Raw genomic sequence first — 17025 nt, 5'->3', positions numbered from 1 at the left:
AACTCATCCCTCTGCACCCGCTTTACCAGCCTGACACTTGGTGCTTTCGCCATCCCCAGTGTCCGGGTTGAACTTGCTACTCATCTCTTTGCTACAGTTTAACATTCTCCCTGTCATCAAACACTGACACGTCACCCACAGAGAGCCCTCTTCCCCCGGCCCTGACAAGTTCAAAATCCTGGCAGACGGAAGTCCCGTAGCCTGGAGTGCTTAGCATTTCTGTCAGTGTACCATCCCTCTCATTATTTAACATTATAATCCTCTGAACGCACACACTAGATTCAGACCACTCACCTGTTGTTTGTAGTTACGACACTTCTCACCATGTTTCTCTAACATGTGTCTCTAGTCCGTCTACAAACCCCCCACTGATGAAAAAAGTCCATCCTCTCCGTCTTCTGCCTGCTCCACTTTTCAGAAAATGTGTGCTCAAACAGTCCGTTTGGTGATTTTCCCTTCATGACATCACAAAGGGCAGTAGCCCCTCCCCCAGGTGGGTGACCCTCCCACAGCTTAAATCACTTCAGTCAGATCTTAAAAATAATCAACGCGTACAAAGAGTGCGAGTTAAGGCTACTGAACAAGCGCTCTAACAAGAGCTTCCACATCAAATTCAGTGCTCGTTTCAGTTGCAACCAAAACAGCTTCACACATTGTTTCCCCTCATTTCCTCATCTTGATGTGTGTGTGCGTGTTTTTAACTAGTATGTCATGATTACAGCCAGCAGGAGGGGAAGAGTTGTGCATTAAAATAGCTGGTGGATTACTGCTCTTTATTTGTGTTGCACAGTTTGAAACGTCAGCTCGGGTCAGCTCAATCAGCAGACGGTTGTTTGATTTGTAGATTATCTTCAGTGAAACATATCCCAGAACATTTTCCTTCTTAATAACGTCCAACATGTAAAAGGAATATTTTTCTTTGGAGAGGAAGTGAAAGCAGTGACTCTTCCCTACCTGTGGTGGCCCTTTTTATTTTACCTTCATTTACCTGGAAAATATTCTTGCTGAGGTGTAAGATCTTTAAAGAACAAATGAACAAAACATAAAGAAAAAGAAAAAGGTGTTGTTCTTCTTAAAAGGTCTTTATTTGTTGTTTTTTATGAAATGAGGGGAGTGAGGTATCCAGTGTTAATTCTTCAAACATTTTCGTTAGAGTCCTCTTTCCTTTAATGACACACTAAACACAGCACTCGTCTCCTTTCCTTGTTATTCAATTAAGTAATTTTCAAAGCCACACAGTCTGATCTGCGTAATCTTCAGGCAGCGGTGGAACTGCTGACAACAACTATGGGCCACAGGAACCTTTTAGTTCTTTAAAGAGAAGTCCCTGAAACATTTAGTTCTGGGGACCATTGGTGGAAAAGGGGTTTTTCTCTCCAGCCTCGAGGCCGCTCGGTTCCCATCAAACTGTCAGTGATTGCAGGTCAGCACAGGTTCTATACAGATGAGCTGTGAGCCAGAGGGTCTTAATATCCACGGACTGTGACGAGCAAAGGATATATCTTATATCTCTTCACACACAAACCAACAGTTCCTCACAGGAGCTTCAAATGCCTCTAAATCAAAATAAAACATGACTGAGAGCTGAGCACAGCTGGATCCCACACTGAACTTTTGAACCCAGCTGATTTCCTGTAAATGGAGGGGGGAGGAGCAACACTAACCTCATGATCCAGCATGAGAGGAGGCGGGACGGTGAAAGTGTTCAGTCAGCAAAGACTCCGTTTTAAATTGACAGCAGCAGAGAACTGAAGAGTGAAGCGGGGTGAGTGTTTATCCAGTTTTTATATCTTCACTTCTTTAGTCTCAGTTTTCTCCTGAGAACTGAACACAGAGAGTTTCAAATGAAGTCACAACTGAGATTAATATGACGTGTATGTGTGTGTGTTTGTGTGTGTGTGTGTGTGTGTGTGTGTGTGTGTGTGTGTGTGTGTGTGTGTGTGTGTGTGTGTGATCAAACTGGTTTTTCTTGTTTCTTGTTTGTTGATCTTTCAGTGAGTGTTTCTGTTTTTCCTCTCAGACTTCAGATCAGAACATGGACGTGTGTTTAAAGGACAAGGAGGACGGAGCAGAGTCTCCTGTACCCAGCTGTCTGTCTCTGAAGAGTGATCGGTCCAAAGTTTTTGATATAAACTTCGGAAATGAACCTTCACCTTCAGACATAAAGTAAGAAAACTTATAAACTCATTACACCTTAGATGTTTCCTTGTAGGGTTGGTCAGTCACGTTGTAAAGCTGTAATCTAATCTAAGAGGACTCTTACAAACCTCCTTATCCTCCTACTTCTCATTAGTACGTTTATTACCAACAGAAGATGGCGTTCAGCACGGCCCCTGTTTCAAAGAGTTTGTTATTGTCTCAGTTTAGTCTTTTCCATCATCATCTGATATGATTCTGTGTGGTCATGGTCATACAGAAGCAGAGAAACTGAGTGAGTTGAGGAAAAGTAGACATGGTGTTGCTCTAAAATTAGAAGGCAGCTCATTCTCCCCACAGGCAGTTTAAAAAGTAGACCTCTTATTTTTCAATGTAAATAATCCTCGTCAGTCATGTTCCTTTGATCGTGGGATGGCCAGAATCATGATTCAAATAATATAATTTGTGCAGCTATAGTTTAAAGACCCTCCTGCCAGTGACCATGATGTGTTCAGGGTCAGGTTGTGTCAAAGTCTAGGACTGCCTTTATGTCACAATCTGACCTAGGACAGTAGAGACGGAATCCATAAAGAGAAGGACAACAAATGAAACCGTAACATCACTAAGGGCACACTCACAGTAGGTCATCCGTACTGTACCCAAGCACGTTTGACCCCCAAAGTCCAGTTCCTTTGAGTGTGAGTTCTCTGATTCCCTATCAGGGATGGAAGAGATGGGCTTAGGCATGGTACGGTTTCTCATGCACGAGCAGAAGCACGGGAACACAACGTGAACATGAAGTATGATTCCAGAGTGTTATATCTGTATCTGACAAAAATAAGCCTCAAACTCTGTAAAGTAGCTGTTGTGTTCTCTGTGTTGTTGTACGATGTGCGGATGCAGACTTGACGTGTGAGTGTGCCTTGATACTGCTGATCCACCACAATGTAATTCAAAATGTTTCACCACATCTAACCTCAGTTTAAAGACAGACTAACCCGAGCCCAGCTGTCTGAAGTGACAGTGAAACAGTTGATGACAGGATCACACTCTTTGAATAAGCTGCACGTGATGTTCAGTCTGCTTTAATAAAAAAAAACTGCACACAGATCATTAATGTTTCAAAGACAGTGAGAGAGAAAATGTTGTCCTTCAGTCTTTATGAAAGTAGGAGGGTTAAAACACAAGAAACAATCATCTGACTGCAGACTATGAGCTGAATACAAACATAAGAAAGAAGGCGTTACCTGCTCTCTATGATCAACAGAGTGTTTGGATCGTGTTTGATAAATCTTAATTTTTTCTATCAGTCAACAATCAGTTTAGTTCTTAAGACATGTCTTCACAGGGGGACGAAGAGGACTCATGTTATAGAGGAGCAGCCGTCCTGTCCTGTGTGTCAGGACGTCCTGAAGGATCCCGTCTCTACCAGCTGTGGACACTGGTTCTGCAGACAGTGCATCACCTCATACTGGGACCAGTCCGGTTCACCACGAGATTCGTCCTGTCCTCAGTGTGGAAAAAGATCCAGAACAGGACCTGGACTGCAGACAGTCAGTCAGAGCAGCACTGAACGAAGTAAGACTGTACACCTTTCTGCTTCTGTGTTCTCCTCCTAAAACAGGACTTTTATTGGTAAATGTAGAAAGAATAGAAATTAAAACTCTTTTTCACTTCTTTTACAAAAACATTTGAAAATAATAAGCAGATTCCATCATTCTCTCTTTCAGTAGATAGAGGTCTGCAGGAGGTTTTAGATGAACATAAAGTCAGCCTGAGGACGAGATGTGAACGTGTGACTGAAGGAAGTGATGAAACAGGAAGTAGAACCCTCCTCAACAGGATCTACACTGAGCTCTACATCACAGAGGGACAGAGTGAAGAGGTGAACACCCAACATGAGGTGAGACAGCTTGAGACAGACTCTAAAAAGAAGACCCTCCATGAGACTCCAATCAAGTGTCAGGACATCTTTAAAGCCTTACCCAACCAACAGAACCAAAAGACAGAAGATCAACTCGACCAACAGAACCAAAAGACAGAAGCTCAACTCGACCAACAGAAACATGAGACAGAAGCTCAACTCGACCAACAGAAACATGAGACAGAAGCTCAACCCGACCAACAGAAACATGAGACAGAAGCTCAACCCAACCAACAGAAACATGAGACAGAAGCTCAGCCCGACCAACAGAACCAAAAGACAGAAGCTCAACCCGACCAACAGAAACATGAGACAGAAGCTCAACCCGACCAACAGAAACCCATCAGAGTGGTTCTGACAAACGGCGTCGCTGGTGTTGGAAAAACCTTCTCAGTGCAGAAGTTCACTCTGGACTGGGCAGACGGCTCAGAGAACCAAGACGTCAGTCTGGTGATCCTGCTTTCATTCAGGGAGCTGAACTTGATCGGAGATAAGGAGTACAGTCTTCTTGAGCTGCTCCATGTTTTCCATCCAACATTACAGAAGGTCACAGCAGAGACGCTCGCTGTCTGTAAACTGTTGTTCATCTTTGACGGCCTGGATGAAAGCAGACTGTCATTGGACTTCAAAAACAGGGAGGTTGTTTCTGATGTCACAAAGAAATCATCGTTAAACACACTGTTCACAAACCTCATCAAGGGGAATCTGCTCCCCTCAGCTCTCATCTGGATAACTTCTCGACCTGCAGCAGCCAATCAGATCCCTCCTTCATGTGTTGACAGGGTAACAGAAGTACGAGGCTTCACTGACGCCCAGAAAGAGGAGTACTTCAGGAGGAGGTTCAGTGATAAAGAAGATCTGTCCAGCAGAATCATCTCACACATCAAGACATCCAGGAGCCTCCACATCATGTGTCTGATCCCGGTCTTCTGCTGGATCACTGCCACAGTTCTGGAGCACATGATGAGCACAGAGCAGAGAGGAGAGCTGCCCAAGACCCTGACTGACCTGTTCTCACACTTCCTGCTGGTTCAGACAAAGAGGAAGAAGAACAAGTATGATGAGGGACGTGAGACAAGTCTACATGAGCTGATGGAGGCTGACAGGGAAGTTCTTCTGAAGCTGGGGAGGCTGGCTTTTGAACATCTGGATGAAGGAAACATCATTTTCTACCAAGAAGACCTGGAGCGGTGTGGCCTGGATGTCACAGAGGCCTTGGTGTACTCAGGAGTTTGTACAGAGATCTTCAAAACAGAACGTGTGATCTTCCAGAAAACAGTCTACTGCTTTGTTCATCTGAGCGTTCAGGAGTTTCTGGCTGGAGTCTACATGTTCCACTGTTTCACCAACAGGGACACAACAGTACTGGAGGATTTTCTGGGGAAAAAATATGTAGATTCAACTCTTGATGTTCTCCTAAATGAAGCAATGGAGAAATCCACGAGGAGTAAAAATGGTCACCTGGACCTGTTTGTTCGCTTCCTTCATGGACTCTCTCTCAAGTCAAACCAGAGACTCTTAGGAGGCCTGCTGGGTCAGACAGACAACAGTCCAGAAATGATCCAGAGAGTCATCAACAACCTGAAGGAGATGAACAGTGATGATATCTCTCCAGAAAGAAGCATCAACATCTTCCACTGTCTGATGGAGATGAACGACCTCTCAGTCCATCAGGAGATCCAAGAGTTCCTGAAGTCAGAGAACAGATCAGAGAAGAAACTCTCTGTGATCCACTGCTCTGCTCTGGCCTACATGCTGCAGATGTCAGAGGAGGTTCTGGATGAGTTGGACCTGCAGAAGTACAAGACATCAGACCAGGGACGATTGAGACTGATTCCAGCTGTGAGGAACTGCAGGAAGGCAAAGTAAGTCCAATCTTTTTCACACGTGATGTTTTTTAGCTTTTTGTCCTGAGTTCAAAATTTGCTTTTGTTAACACATTCAGGAGGGAATTCCCAAAGAACTGACTGAGCTGGCTGATAGTGTTCATCCCTGAAGAGGGAGATATCAGGTCTTTTTCAAACCAGCTACTACACCCTCTCCCAACCCACTACCCCTCCGTTTGCGCTTCCACGTGGAGGGTCCGCCATATTAAGTTTGTCCCAAACCAATTTGCGGGCAGTGGGTTATAAAACCCTCCACCAGCGAGTCTGCACCGATGCCAACTTTCGGATCACTTGCAGCGCCTGTTGTGTCTGGCTTTGAGTTGCCACCCGTCCCGTAAAATAGGGAATTGTCTCGATTTTACACTTTACACTGATATTCTCCCGTATTTCCAAGATGCCTTGAACTCAGCCCGCATTTAGCCGGCTATTTCCCGCCTCCTCAGAGCGTCTGTTGGTTTGTTTGGTTCTTTTTTGGCATGAGCAATGAGAGCTTTTTAGTGATTGGGTGAGAGAAAGTCCTAGGAGTCAGAAGGAAACATGTCTGCAGCTGCCTCTGATACCCGCACCGTGCACCATTGAAACATAAACGGATACAGAAATACAGACGTGAGTAGAAAGTAATGTCTGGCTTGACAGTGTCAGTGAAAATGAATATAATATAAAGGAAACTATTGTAGGCAAACTTAATATATTTTCTCAGATGTTTATAGAAAGGTTATTCCAGTATAGTTTGGATAGCGTGAACATTTTTCAGTACATAAAACAAGAACATGATTTATTTTAGCCAAATCTGTAATCACACTATGGCCTGAGATATCATCAATACAACATCAATATATCGACAGTAGACACTTAATTAATACAATAAGAAAGTAGTTCAAAACCATATTAATACTATGATTCATGAGAAAACAACAAAAAAATTAAATTCGTACTGTTCATTTAATAAAAAATCTGTCATCTTACTGCTCCCCTCTATGGTACAGCAGTGTCAAAAGCACTTCAATAATACTCTGTTAATGAATGAATGTTAAGTTATTAACTTTATTTGAAGTTTAAGTTAAGATGTAATTACATTACTGTATCTGCCTTTACACTGAAGTTTTGCGTTTGTAAATTATTTTGGAAAAAAAGTGTTAATAAAGCACTTAAAACTTTAAGTATGACTCTTAATACTTCATTAAAACAACGTTTTAAATCATGATTCACCACAGCTGGTGCCCCACCCCATCGTTGGGTCAGTGGTGGTCAGACCCCTATGCGGGGTGTCCTTTATTTTTCTGCTTGGAAGGTGGCAACCCTCGTCCGGTCATCGTCATGGAGGAAGCAACCTGTAAGTTCCATGCAAGTGCCTCCAAACACTGCTCTTAGACATTTAATGTTCTCATACAGACGTTAACAACTTCAAATGTGTATTGTATTAAGGATCAAATATTGGCTTAATCTTCTTTCTCCCTCAAGTTGAGGTGTTTATTTTATCGTAAAGTGTTTTATATTCACAGGGACTGTTGCGAAAACAAAACAATATTAAGTCATGTTGCAGACAACTTCTCACTGTCCATATTTATTTCTTATTTTTCTACTTTTTTATGTCTTTGTTAAATCTCAATACAACCTTATGTTACAACAAAAAATAAACTTGTTCAACAATAGTCTCCTTTTATTTGTATTCATTTAGGACAACCTGTTCTCTGAAATTACAAAAAAATGAACTGAACATTAAATTATAAATAAAAATAAAGAATGTAGGCTCCATCTAATACTTTTGTTATTATTCTACACTTATATAACTTACTGAATAAGGAGAATCTACATCAGGATTTTCACAGAATGCATTAGCTAAAAAGAAAAAGCCGCTCCGCAAGATGCCGCTGAGAAACCATGGTAACACACAGTTCCTGTTTCCGCCTGAGAGAGTGAAGTTTTTCCCAAAGCCTGCCGCTGTATTTCTACCCTACACCTTGATGAATTGGACTTCATTCAGCTGCGAGTGTGACTTCTAACAGAGTGCACTCACAGAGGGGGAGGGTGTAGGGGTTGGTTTGAAAAAGGCACATCAGATGCTGTGAGTGCCCCCTTCCAGCTTTGCAGTTATTACAAATCAATCATGAGAATCATATCTTAAAATCTCAGCAGGTAGATCACAGAAAAACTGTTCTGGAAGGAGATCCTTTACCTCACTACATATTATTCTTAGCTGATTTATTTGATTTCTGGATCATTCTGCAGCAGTCACTGTATTTTCCCGTTTATAGAAGAGAGCCAGGCGGCACGAGAATGAGATCCTCCTCCTCCAGAGTTACTGTTCAATGAGTTTCAAATGGTTTTCTAATCCAGAGAGAGTCCTCTGAATAGATCACACTTTAGATCACAGACTATAGACATGATGTAACCCTAAATAAAACTACATTTGTTTCCTTTCATCTGCAACATTTAGTGAATGATTGAAAGATGAAAAATGTGCAGGTTTGAAAACGAGTGATGAGACTTTTTGTGTCAGTGACAGATTCCACTGATGTGTAAAGTTAAGACCAAACAGGACATGACAAACTGTTTAATCATCAAATATGAGACGTATATATCAAACGCTTCTTTTATGAGTCATAATTCTCTATTATATGTGTCACAACAGACTTTGTTACTGTGGACTCTCAGAGACTCACTGTGACGTCGTGGCCTCAGCTCTGAAGTCCAACCCCTCCCTTCTCAGAGAGCTGGATCTGAGCTACAACAACAAGCTACAGGATTCAGGAGTGAAGCTGTGTGAGGGACTGCAGAGTCCAAACTGCAGACTGGAGACTCTGAGGTCAGATCACTGACTGCAATATATATATGTCTGTAATAGAAACTGTGTTTGAATGTATTAAAGCTCAGCAGCTTGAGATGCATCGTCTCATCTTTAAGGGGCGTCCTAACACAAATATAAAGTAATACTCAAACATCCAAAACAGCATTACTTAAAGAACCCATATTCTGCCCTTTTTGGGGTTCGTATATATATAATCTATGTACCAACTTTTGTACGTTCACAATAGATAAAGTTTGAAAAAAGTGTCTGTTTTCATGAACTGCTCCTCCTTGCTCCCTCTACGCTCTGAGTCCGTCAGCTACACTCTGCTGAGCCCACACTGTTAGACCCCACGTGGGCCAAGTCTGCTCTGATTGGTCTGCCGATCCGCTCTGTCGTTATTGGTCAGTTGCTCAGCACGCGTCTCGGAAATTTCAACATGAGCTGCAGGGCTTGCCACAACGAGCCAATGGGCTTAGATCAGTGATCTCACACTGACAATGACGTCGGACTGACAAATTCTTATCGAGGGGGGCTAGAACCGAGCGTTACATGCGGCTAATGCTACAGCTAACAGGAGGACGTAGGAGAAGCCGCGTTTCCGAGGACTTTGAATTTTTGCACATAGATGTGCCTAAACATGCACAGGACACTTGGAAAACACACTAAAGAGCAAATAAAACCAGAAAAAGCAGAATGTGGGACCTTTAACAGACACACTTACAATTACACAAATACAGACAGATTTGAAATATATGATGGGATAGTTTTCTGCTTGAAGAGTTCAAAAATAAACACAAAGGAGAAAGGTCAGTCAGAGAGTTTATCATTTAGAACAAGTTTAGATTGAGTTTTTAAAACATTTCTATATCCTGTCAAAGTATTCCAGATTTAGGAATCATCTTCATGCAGAGATTTCTGATAATGTGGAGAAAAGTTTCAAACTCTTCATGAAGATTAAGAACAACGTGCACATGAAGCCTCTGGTTTCCTCTGGTTCTGTTAAGAAGTGAAATCATGAAGACTTTGGATTCAATAATGTCTGATTTGATAAATGTACTAACATCACAGAGCTGACTGAGATCAGCAGCCTGTTCTTCATCTGTGCACATGAACAGCTGTATGAATGTTGTGCTGACATGTGGAGGATTTAGATTTAGTGGATAGACAATCAGAAATGATCCTCTAATCATTTAGAGAAAACTTTATTCATCAGGACAAAGTGATGTTGAGATACTCCTCACAACCTGAACACATGTGAGTGGATTATACATTATTTTTATTCTCTTATTCTTTATTCAGATTGAGGGAGTGCAGTTTGTCAGAGTTTGTAAAGAAGTTTCACTTTGTCCACAGGGGGCGCCAAAACGGACACGCAATTAAAGTTCCTCACAGGAGCTTTGAGTGTTTGAATCTAAGAATGATCAGGAAGAACAAAAACATGAATGAATCACAATCAAGTCCTTAAATGTTGGAATGAACAGATGATGATCACATCAGTGTGTTCACGTGGACAACATCACACATTCATGCATAAAGCTCACTGTCATCTACATTTACATCTTTTATTCTTTATTCAGATTGAGGGACTGCAGTTTGTCAGAGATCAGCTGTTCTTCTCTGGTCTCAGCTCTGAAGTCCAACCCCTCCCATCTCAGACAGCTGGACCTGAGCTACAACAACAAGCTGCAGGATTCAGGAGTGAAGCTGCTGTGTGATTATCTGCAGAGTCCAAACTGCAGACTGGAGACTCTGAGGTCAGATCACTGACTGTGTCATTCATTTCTATCATTTCAATCCACATCCTCCATTGTTGCACATTTCAGGATTTATATATTTTCAGTATTTGCCTGAATTTAAATCTTGGGAAATTTAATTATTTAGTAGATTTTTTTTTTTTTTAATTGCTGAGTGATTCAATAACCCCTCACTGCGATCGTGGAAAGAGGCGGGGTCAGATGTCCGATGCCACCCCGTCACCCACAACTTTTACTAGTTTATTCATTTTGAAATTTTTTGTTTAGTTGTTTAGTTCATTATTATGAAATAATTATTGTTATCAGAACACAGTTTTTTCAAAGGTCATGCTTTATTTAGGAAAATAAATACAGATAATAATCCATTATTGCAAACTTAACAATGAAGAGGTAAAGGCAACAAACTGTACGCCATTTCCTCGGACACTTTAATTATTTTGCCTTGATAATCCTAAAATATAACAAGTATGCAAGGGTCCATGACCTCTATGTTTGGGGTATTTATACATTTCAGCAGAAATGGAAGCTTAGGTCGATAGGATGTGAAACAATATTTTTTTCTTCGGCACGAGTTCGAAACACTCTCCATGATAAGTTAACCTGGGAAAGTCCTCTCTTTCTCTCAGCCTTTTTTTGATGGTGATATTGTTAACCAACAGAACTTATCACTCTTATGGCACAGTGAAGTTGTCAGTGAATATATGCTCCACCATTTCCTTAAATGACTCATGTCAAACTACACAAACAAGACACGTATTTAATTAAAAAGGCAACAAGGATGAATCAAATGGATCCCTCTGTGGTCTACTTCAATGGATATCAAAAGCTGACTCCATCACAAAGTAATAAAGAACAGAACATTGAACTGAACACATCTTTTGTCATAATAACCTTAATGTTTCCATTTACTGTTCATCATGGAAGCCAGCACCATTAATAGAATCTAAACAAAAGATTTATCTGTATTGTGGCTTCATTATCTGTAAAATAGTTACCACAATAAACAGAACACGCATACACACTTTGAGCCTAAATACTTCAAGCACTGATACTGATCACGTTTTGTAAAAGTGTCGACCTATAATGACAAGTAAATACATGTCACAAACACATATGGACCAGTGCCCTGGTCGCCGAACAGGAACCAGAATCCAGTGGAAATCATCTGCTTTATAGTCAAAAATGTGAAATTAATTGTATAAATTCTTCCTCTTTTTCATACTGTTCATGTTTTTTATGATCATATATAAAAACAAACTCTGTGATTTGAAACGTACTGTGAGGAGGTTTGATCTGCTGATGGAACAGACTGAAAGTAATCTGGATTTCTCTTGGTGATTGGCTAAAGTCATTGAGACCAACAACATTATAAAGTCCTTTTGAAAGTCTGCCTGTTTCCACCTGGTCGCTGTCACATGAGGAGAATCACAGGACGCTGTCTGGAAAAGCCTTTATTTACATTCTCTACAGAAGAGAGTCACACTGACTTGTAGTTTGTAGAGTTCAAAGTGGGAAAAACAGTTTTTTGTTAAGGAATACTGTACAGGACAAGATCAGTAAAGAGGTTTCACTTTGACCAGAGGGGTCGCCAAAATGGACACGCAATTACAACTCACTTAGTAGATGCTTTTATCCAAAGCGACATACATCAGAGAGTAAGTACAACACTAATCCAGTCATACACTGCCACTGAAGCAGCAGGACCAATGTGGAGTTAAGTTAAGTTCAGACCAAGGACACATTGGACATGTTGCCCAGCTGGGGATTGAACCCTCAACTTTTCGGCAGAAAGGCAATGACTCTACCAACTGAGCCACAGCCGTCCCAATTAAAGTTCCTCAAAGGAGCTTTGAGTGTTTGAATCTAAGAATGATCAGGAAGAACAAAAACATGAATGAATCACAATCAAGTCCTTAAATGTTGGAATGAACAGATGATGATCACATCAGTGTGTTCATGTGGACAACATCACACATTCATGCATAAAGCTCACTGTCATCTACATTTACATCTTTTATTCTTTATTCAGTTTGTTCAGCTGCAGTTTGTCAGAGATCAGCTGTTCTTCTCTGGCCTCAGCTCTGAAGTCCAACCCCTTCCATCTCAGAGAGCTGGACCTGGGTGACAACAAGCTGCAGGATTCAGGAGTGAAGCTGCTGTGTGATTATCTGCAGAGTACAAACTGCAGACTGGAGACTCTGAGGTCAGATCACTGACTGTGTCATTCATTTTTATCATATCAATCCACATCCTCCATTGTTGCACATTTCAGGAATTATATATTTTCTGTATTTGTCTGAATTTAAATCTTGGGAAATGTAATCATTTAGAAGTTTCTTTTTTTTTTTTCAAGCTGCTGAATAATTTAAAAGATTTGATGTGAAAATGTTTTTCTGCCTATATGAAGTTGAACAATGTGCACATGAAGCCTCTGGTTTCCTCTGGTTCTGTTAAGAAGTGAAATCATGAAGACTTTTGATTAAATAATGTCTGATTTGATAAATGTACTAACATCACAGAGCTGACTGAGATCAGCAGCCTGTTCTTCATCTGTGCACATGAACAGCTGTATGAATGTTGTGCTGACATGTGAAGGATTTAGATTTAGCGAATACACAATCAGAAATGATCCTCTAATCATTTAGAGAAAACTTTATTCATCAGGACAAAGTGATGTTGAGATACTCATCACAACCTGAACACATGTGAGTGCATTATACATAATTTTTATTCTTATTTTATTCTTTATTCAGATTGATTCGCTCCAGGTTGTCAGAGATCAGCTGTTCTTCTCTGGCCTCAGCTCTGAAGTCCAACCCCTCCCATCTCAGAGAGCTGGACCTGAGCAGAAACGTGAAGCTGCAGGATTTAGGAGTGAAGCTGCTGTGTGATTATCTGCAGAGTCCAAACTGCAGACTGGAGACTCTGAGGTCAGATCACTAACTGTGTCATTCATTTCTATCATATCAATCCACATCCTCCATTGTTGCACATTTCAGGAATTATATATTTTCTGTATTTGTCTGAATTTAAATCTTGGGAAATGTAATCATTTAGAAGATTTTTTTTTTTCAAGCTGCTGAATAATTTAAAAGATTTGATGTGAAAATGTTTTTCTGCCTATGTGAAGTTGAACAACATGCACATGAAGCCTCTGGTTTCCTCTGGTTCTGTTAAGAAGTGAAATCATGAAGACTTTTGATTCAATAATGTCTGATTTGATAAATGTACTAACATCACAGAGCTGACTGAGATCAGCAGCCTGTTCTTCATCTGCGCACATGAACAGCTGTATGAATGTTGTGCTGACATTTGGAGGATTTAGCTTTAGTGAATACACAATCAGAAATGATCCTCTAATCATTTAGAGAAAACTTTATTCATCAGGACAAAGTGATGTTGACCTGAACACATGTGAGTGGATTATACATTATTTTTATTCTTTTTTTATTGTTTATTCAGATTGATGAACTGCAGTTTGTCAGAGATCAGCTGTTCTTCTCTGGCCTCAGCTCTGAAGTCCAACCCCTCCCATCTCAAACAGCTGGACCTGACCTCGAACGTGCTGCAGGATTCAGATGTGAAGCTGCTGAAAGATCTTGAGAAAAATCCAAACTATCGACTGGAGACTCTGAGGTCAGTCTCTCAGTGTTCTTTAGTAAACACTCCAAATATCAGGTCATAAATAGAATTTAGATTCTTGTTTTTGGTCGGAGAAATCATTTTCTGGGGTCTATACTACGAAGACAGTTAAACATACCCAGGGTTTATTTTTCTGTTATTTGGCTTCACTAACTCTGACATAAGAGATCGTGCTGAACAGTCACATGAAGCTGGTTATCAACCTGATAAATAAATTCAATTCAATTCAATTCAATTCAAAAAACTTTATTTGTCCCCGGGGGGCAATTCATAAACCCGGAGTTTCAGAGAGCACGTTCACAGAAAAGGGGCAGAGTTAGCTTCATGACCTATCACAATCATCACAGTCTGCTGTCAGCAGATCGTCATATCTAACAAACTCTGAACAAACTATATTAATAACATGAAGAAGTTTAAGACAAACAGGCTCCCTAAGACTAAAGTTACACAGCTGCAGGAACAAATGCAGGAAGGACAACTGGCAGAAAAAAGAAACATCAGAGAGTATTAATGTCCAAACTACGGCTTCAGTGTTAAAGTACAAAGGTGGAGTGAGGGCGGAGCTTAGTTACAGCGCTGTGGGGGAATCTGATGACTTACAGCTGATGACGGGGGTCTGTGTAGAAAATGATTTCTGTGATCTGTCTTCTTCTCTCATTAGCTGGTGATGATCTCTGACAGAATGTGAGCCATCAGGACGCTGGTGGTGCAGAGAGGAGCAGCTGTGTCCTGATGATCCACAGAGGATGAACCTCCACCATCTTGTGGGTGGAAAAGCGCTGCAAGCTGAGGAGAGCTTCATCCATCAGGGACTGTATCACAGGAATCACATCAGAGTTAATTTCAGTTATATTTCTAATGAATTTGTTCTCCACACATTACAGGAGTGGAAGGTCAAACATGAAACAGCTAGTAGAAATGTTAAGGGATCAAACTCTACCAAGAAATGCTGCAGTTATTCTTCTCATGTGATGATTATTTTGATTCTATTTCTTACAAAAAGTACAAACCAGAACTTGATCATATGTAACATGTATTAGAGTAATATCCTCTTTAAAACATGCCCTGCACTCCTAAAACTTCCTGACCTCATCAGGCTGAGCTGCATGTGTGAACAGCAAGTGTCCTTTCACACTAATTATCAAATCACTACGCGTTGGCTCCAGAATTTGTGTTTGACTCTAATGGTTAAAAAAACGGTGTTTTTACATTTTTCTTCTGGTCGACATCGCGCATCAACTGCATGAGATGTTAAGATCAATGGTCGCTCAATGAGTCAGGTTTCTGAGGTCACTTATGGAGGTCTACTGCTGGATTCTTGTCTGACATTCCAGTTATAGTCTGAGGAATAATCCCGGTTTCACCATTATCACCATTATTTTGCATGAATTTCACATTACAAACATTTGTAAAATCACACTAAACAGTAAATAGACTTGAGCTTCTTTATTTATTTTCTAGTCTTCTGACTACTAAAAGCACTTTTACACATTCATATGCCGCCAATGAAGCAGCGGAAGCAACTTGGATTTAAGTGTCTTTCCCAAGGACACATCGGACATGTGGCTGCAGGAGCTGGGGATCAAACACTCGACCTTCCTGTTGAGAGACGACCGACTCTACCACTGAGCCACAGCCATCTCTCCCTTCTGAATCTGAAGCTTTGTGAAAAATATATCTAGTTGGCTTTTTTCACTTAAACTGTTGCTGCCTTTTGAAGCATAAATGATAATTGAACAGTGATAATAAAACATAATGAACTTCAGAACACAGAGTTTGTGTCTCTTTTGTTTTCACTATCAGAATCACTTTATTGCCAAGTAGGCTACATTTACACATACAAGGAATCTGACCTGGTGTTTTAGTGCTAAACAATTAGCAAAGGAATTTAAATTAAAGCTGCCCAAATAAATATTTATTCTTAAAGATGGAGTCGGTAGAAATGTTGGCTGCAGCTTGTAAACACAGCATTCTAACTGGGCCCCTCCTCCTGGGCTCATCGCCCCCTGTAGGACGTAGTGTGTACGTGTGTACGTTTACTGCTTGTAGCTACACTGCAAGCTAACTCAAGCTAGCACACAAGCTAACCGCTGGTGTTTGTCACCTGCCTGTCCAACAGGAAGCAGACCATCTCCACTTCCACGGGTAAAAGCCAACACAAGGTTCACCCTCGTTTTAGACCGAGCTTTATCCGCTTGGTGTTTCTCCTCACTGCTATTGGTTAAAACTGCAGCAGCCATGGCAACGACATTGATTGACATATTTAAAGACAAATCAGTGTTGTTAGCATGGTGTGTTGTTTTGGTTAAACCCGGGACATATTAGTGATTTATAGATATTTGTGGGGACTCGGGACTCAGAGCTTGTAAACGGGTCCCGGGTCAAATCAGGACGTGTGGTGGTCACCCTATTAATGCTAACTGTTGCCAACACGTTAGCTTGTTGCACAGCTCCCAAAGAAGAAGTGCAGCTTATACAGCAGTTTTTAAAGAATACAGCTGAAACATATCCACCTCCATTCAGCACACACTATCCATACTGTAACATAAAATAAAGCAGAACATAACAAAGTGTTTTCTTGAAGCATTTATTTTTAAGAGTCCATAAAAAAATGAACATGTCTTTGATATCTCTACATTTTCACCTTTCAAACAACCAGGAGAACAAATACTGAAGGAAACATCAAATGATGAACACCGGGATGAGAAATCTTTTACAAAAACACCCACGAGAGGTGGACACTCTGTCTCCTCTCTACTGAAGACGTCTTTCTCTTCTAGTCGTAAATAAGCGTCCTCTGAGCAGATTGACCTTCGCCTGTTCTTTTCTATTCACGCTATCACCCCAGTTATTGTTCCATCGTATCAAAAAACAAGACGGCTGCTTGAATTC

The 17025-nt window shown here is 40.9% G+C and overlaps 2 protein-coding genes across 2 annotated transcripts in view; both read left to right on the top strand.

Annotated features, from left to right (window-relative positions):
- The window catches only part of LOC109996902 (uncharacterized), a 57084-nt gene that overhangs the window by 19372 nt on the left and 20687 nt on the right, over positions 1 to 17025 (top strand). Inside the window, exons 12-16 of the mRNA XM_065949149.1 lie at positions 8579 to 8752; positions 10315 to 10491; positions 12521 to 12694; positions 13245 to 13421; positions 13954 to 14127. Of these exons, the coding sequence (XP_065805221.1) occupies positions 8579 to 8752; positions 10315 to 10491; positions 12521 to 12694; positions 13245 to 13421; positions 13954 to 14127 (876 nt within the window). The remainder of the gene's footprint in view (positions 1 to 8578; positions 8753 to 10314; positions 10492 to 12520; positions 12695 to 13244; positions 13422 to 13953; positions 14128 to 17025) is intronic.
- On the top strand, positions 1639 to 5929 carry LOC136177250 (protein NLRC3-like). The gene is made up of 4 exons (XM_065949172.1): positions 1639 to 1765; positions 2021 to 2166; positions 3485 to 3714; positions 3867 to 5929. Exons 2-4 carry the CDS (start codon positions 2036 to 2038, stop codon positions 5927 to 5929), a joined length of 2424 nt encoding a protein of 807 aa, XP_065805244.1. The 5' UTR covers positions 1639 to 1765; positions 2021 to 2035.

The sequence above is a fragment of the Labrus bergylta genome, chromosome 20 (assembly GCF_963930695.1).
Source record: "Labrus bergylta chromosome 20, fLabBer1.1, whole genome shotgun sequence".
NCBI classification, from domain to species: domain Eukaryota; kingdom Metazoa; phylum Chordata; class Actinopteri; order Labriformes; family Labridae; genus Labrus; species Labrus bergylta.
This window is presented reverse-complemented; position numbering and strand designations above follow the sequence as displayed.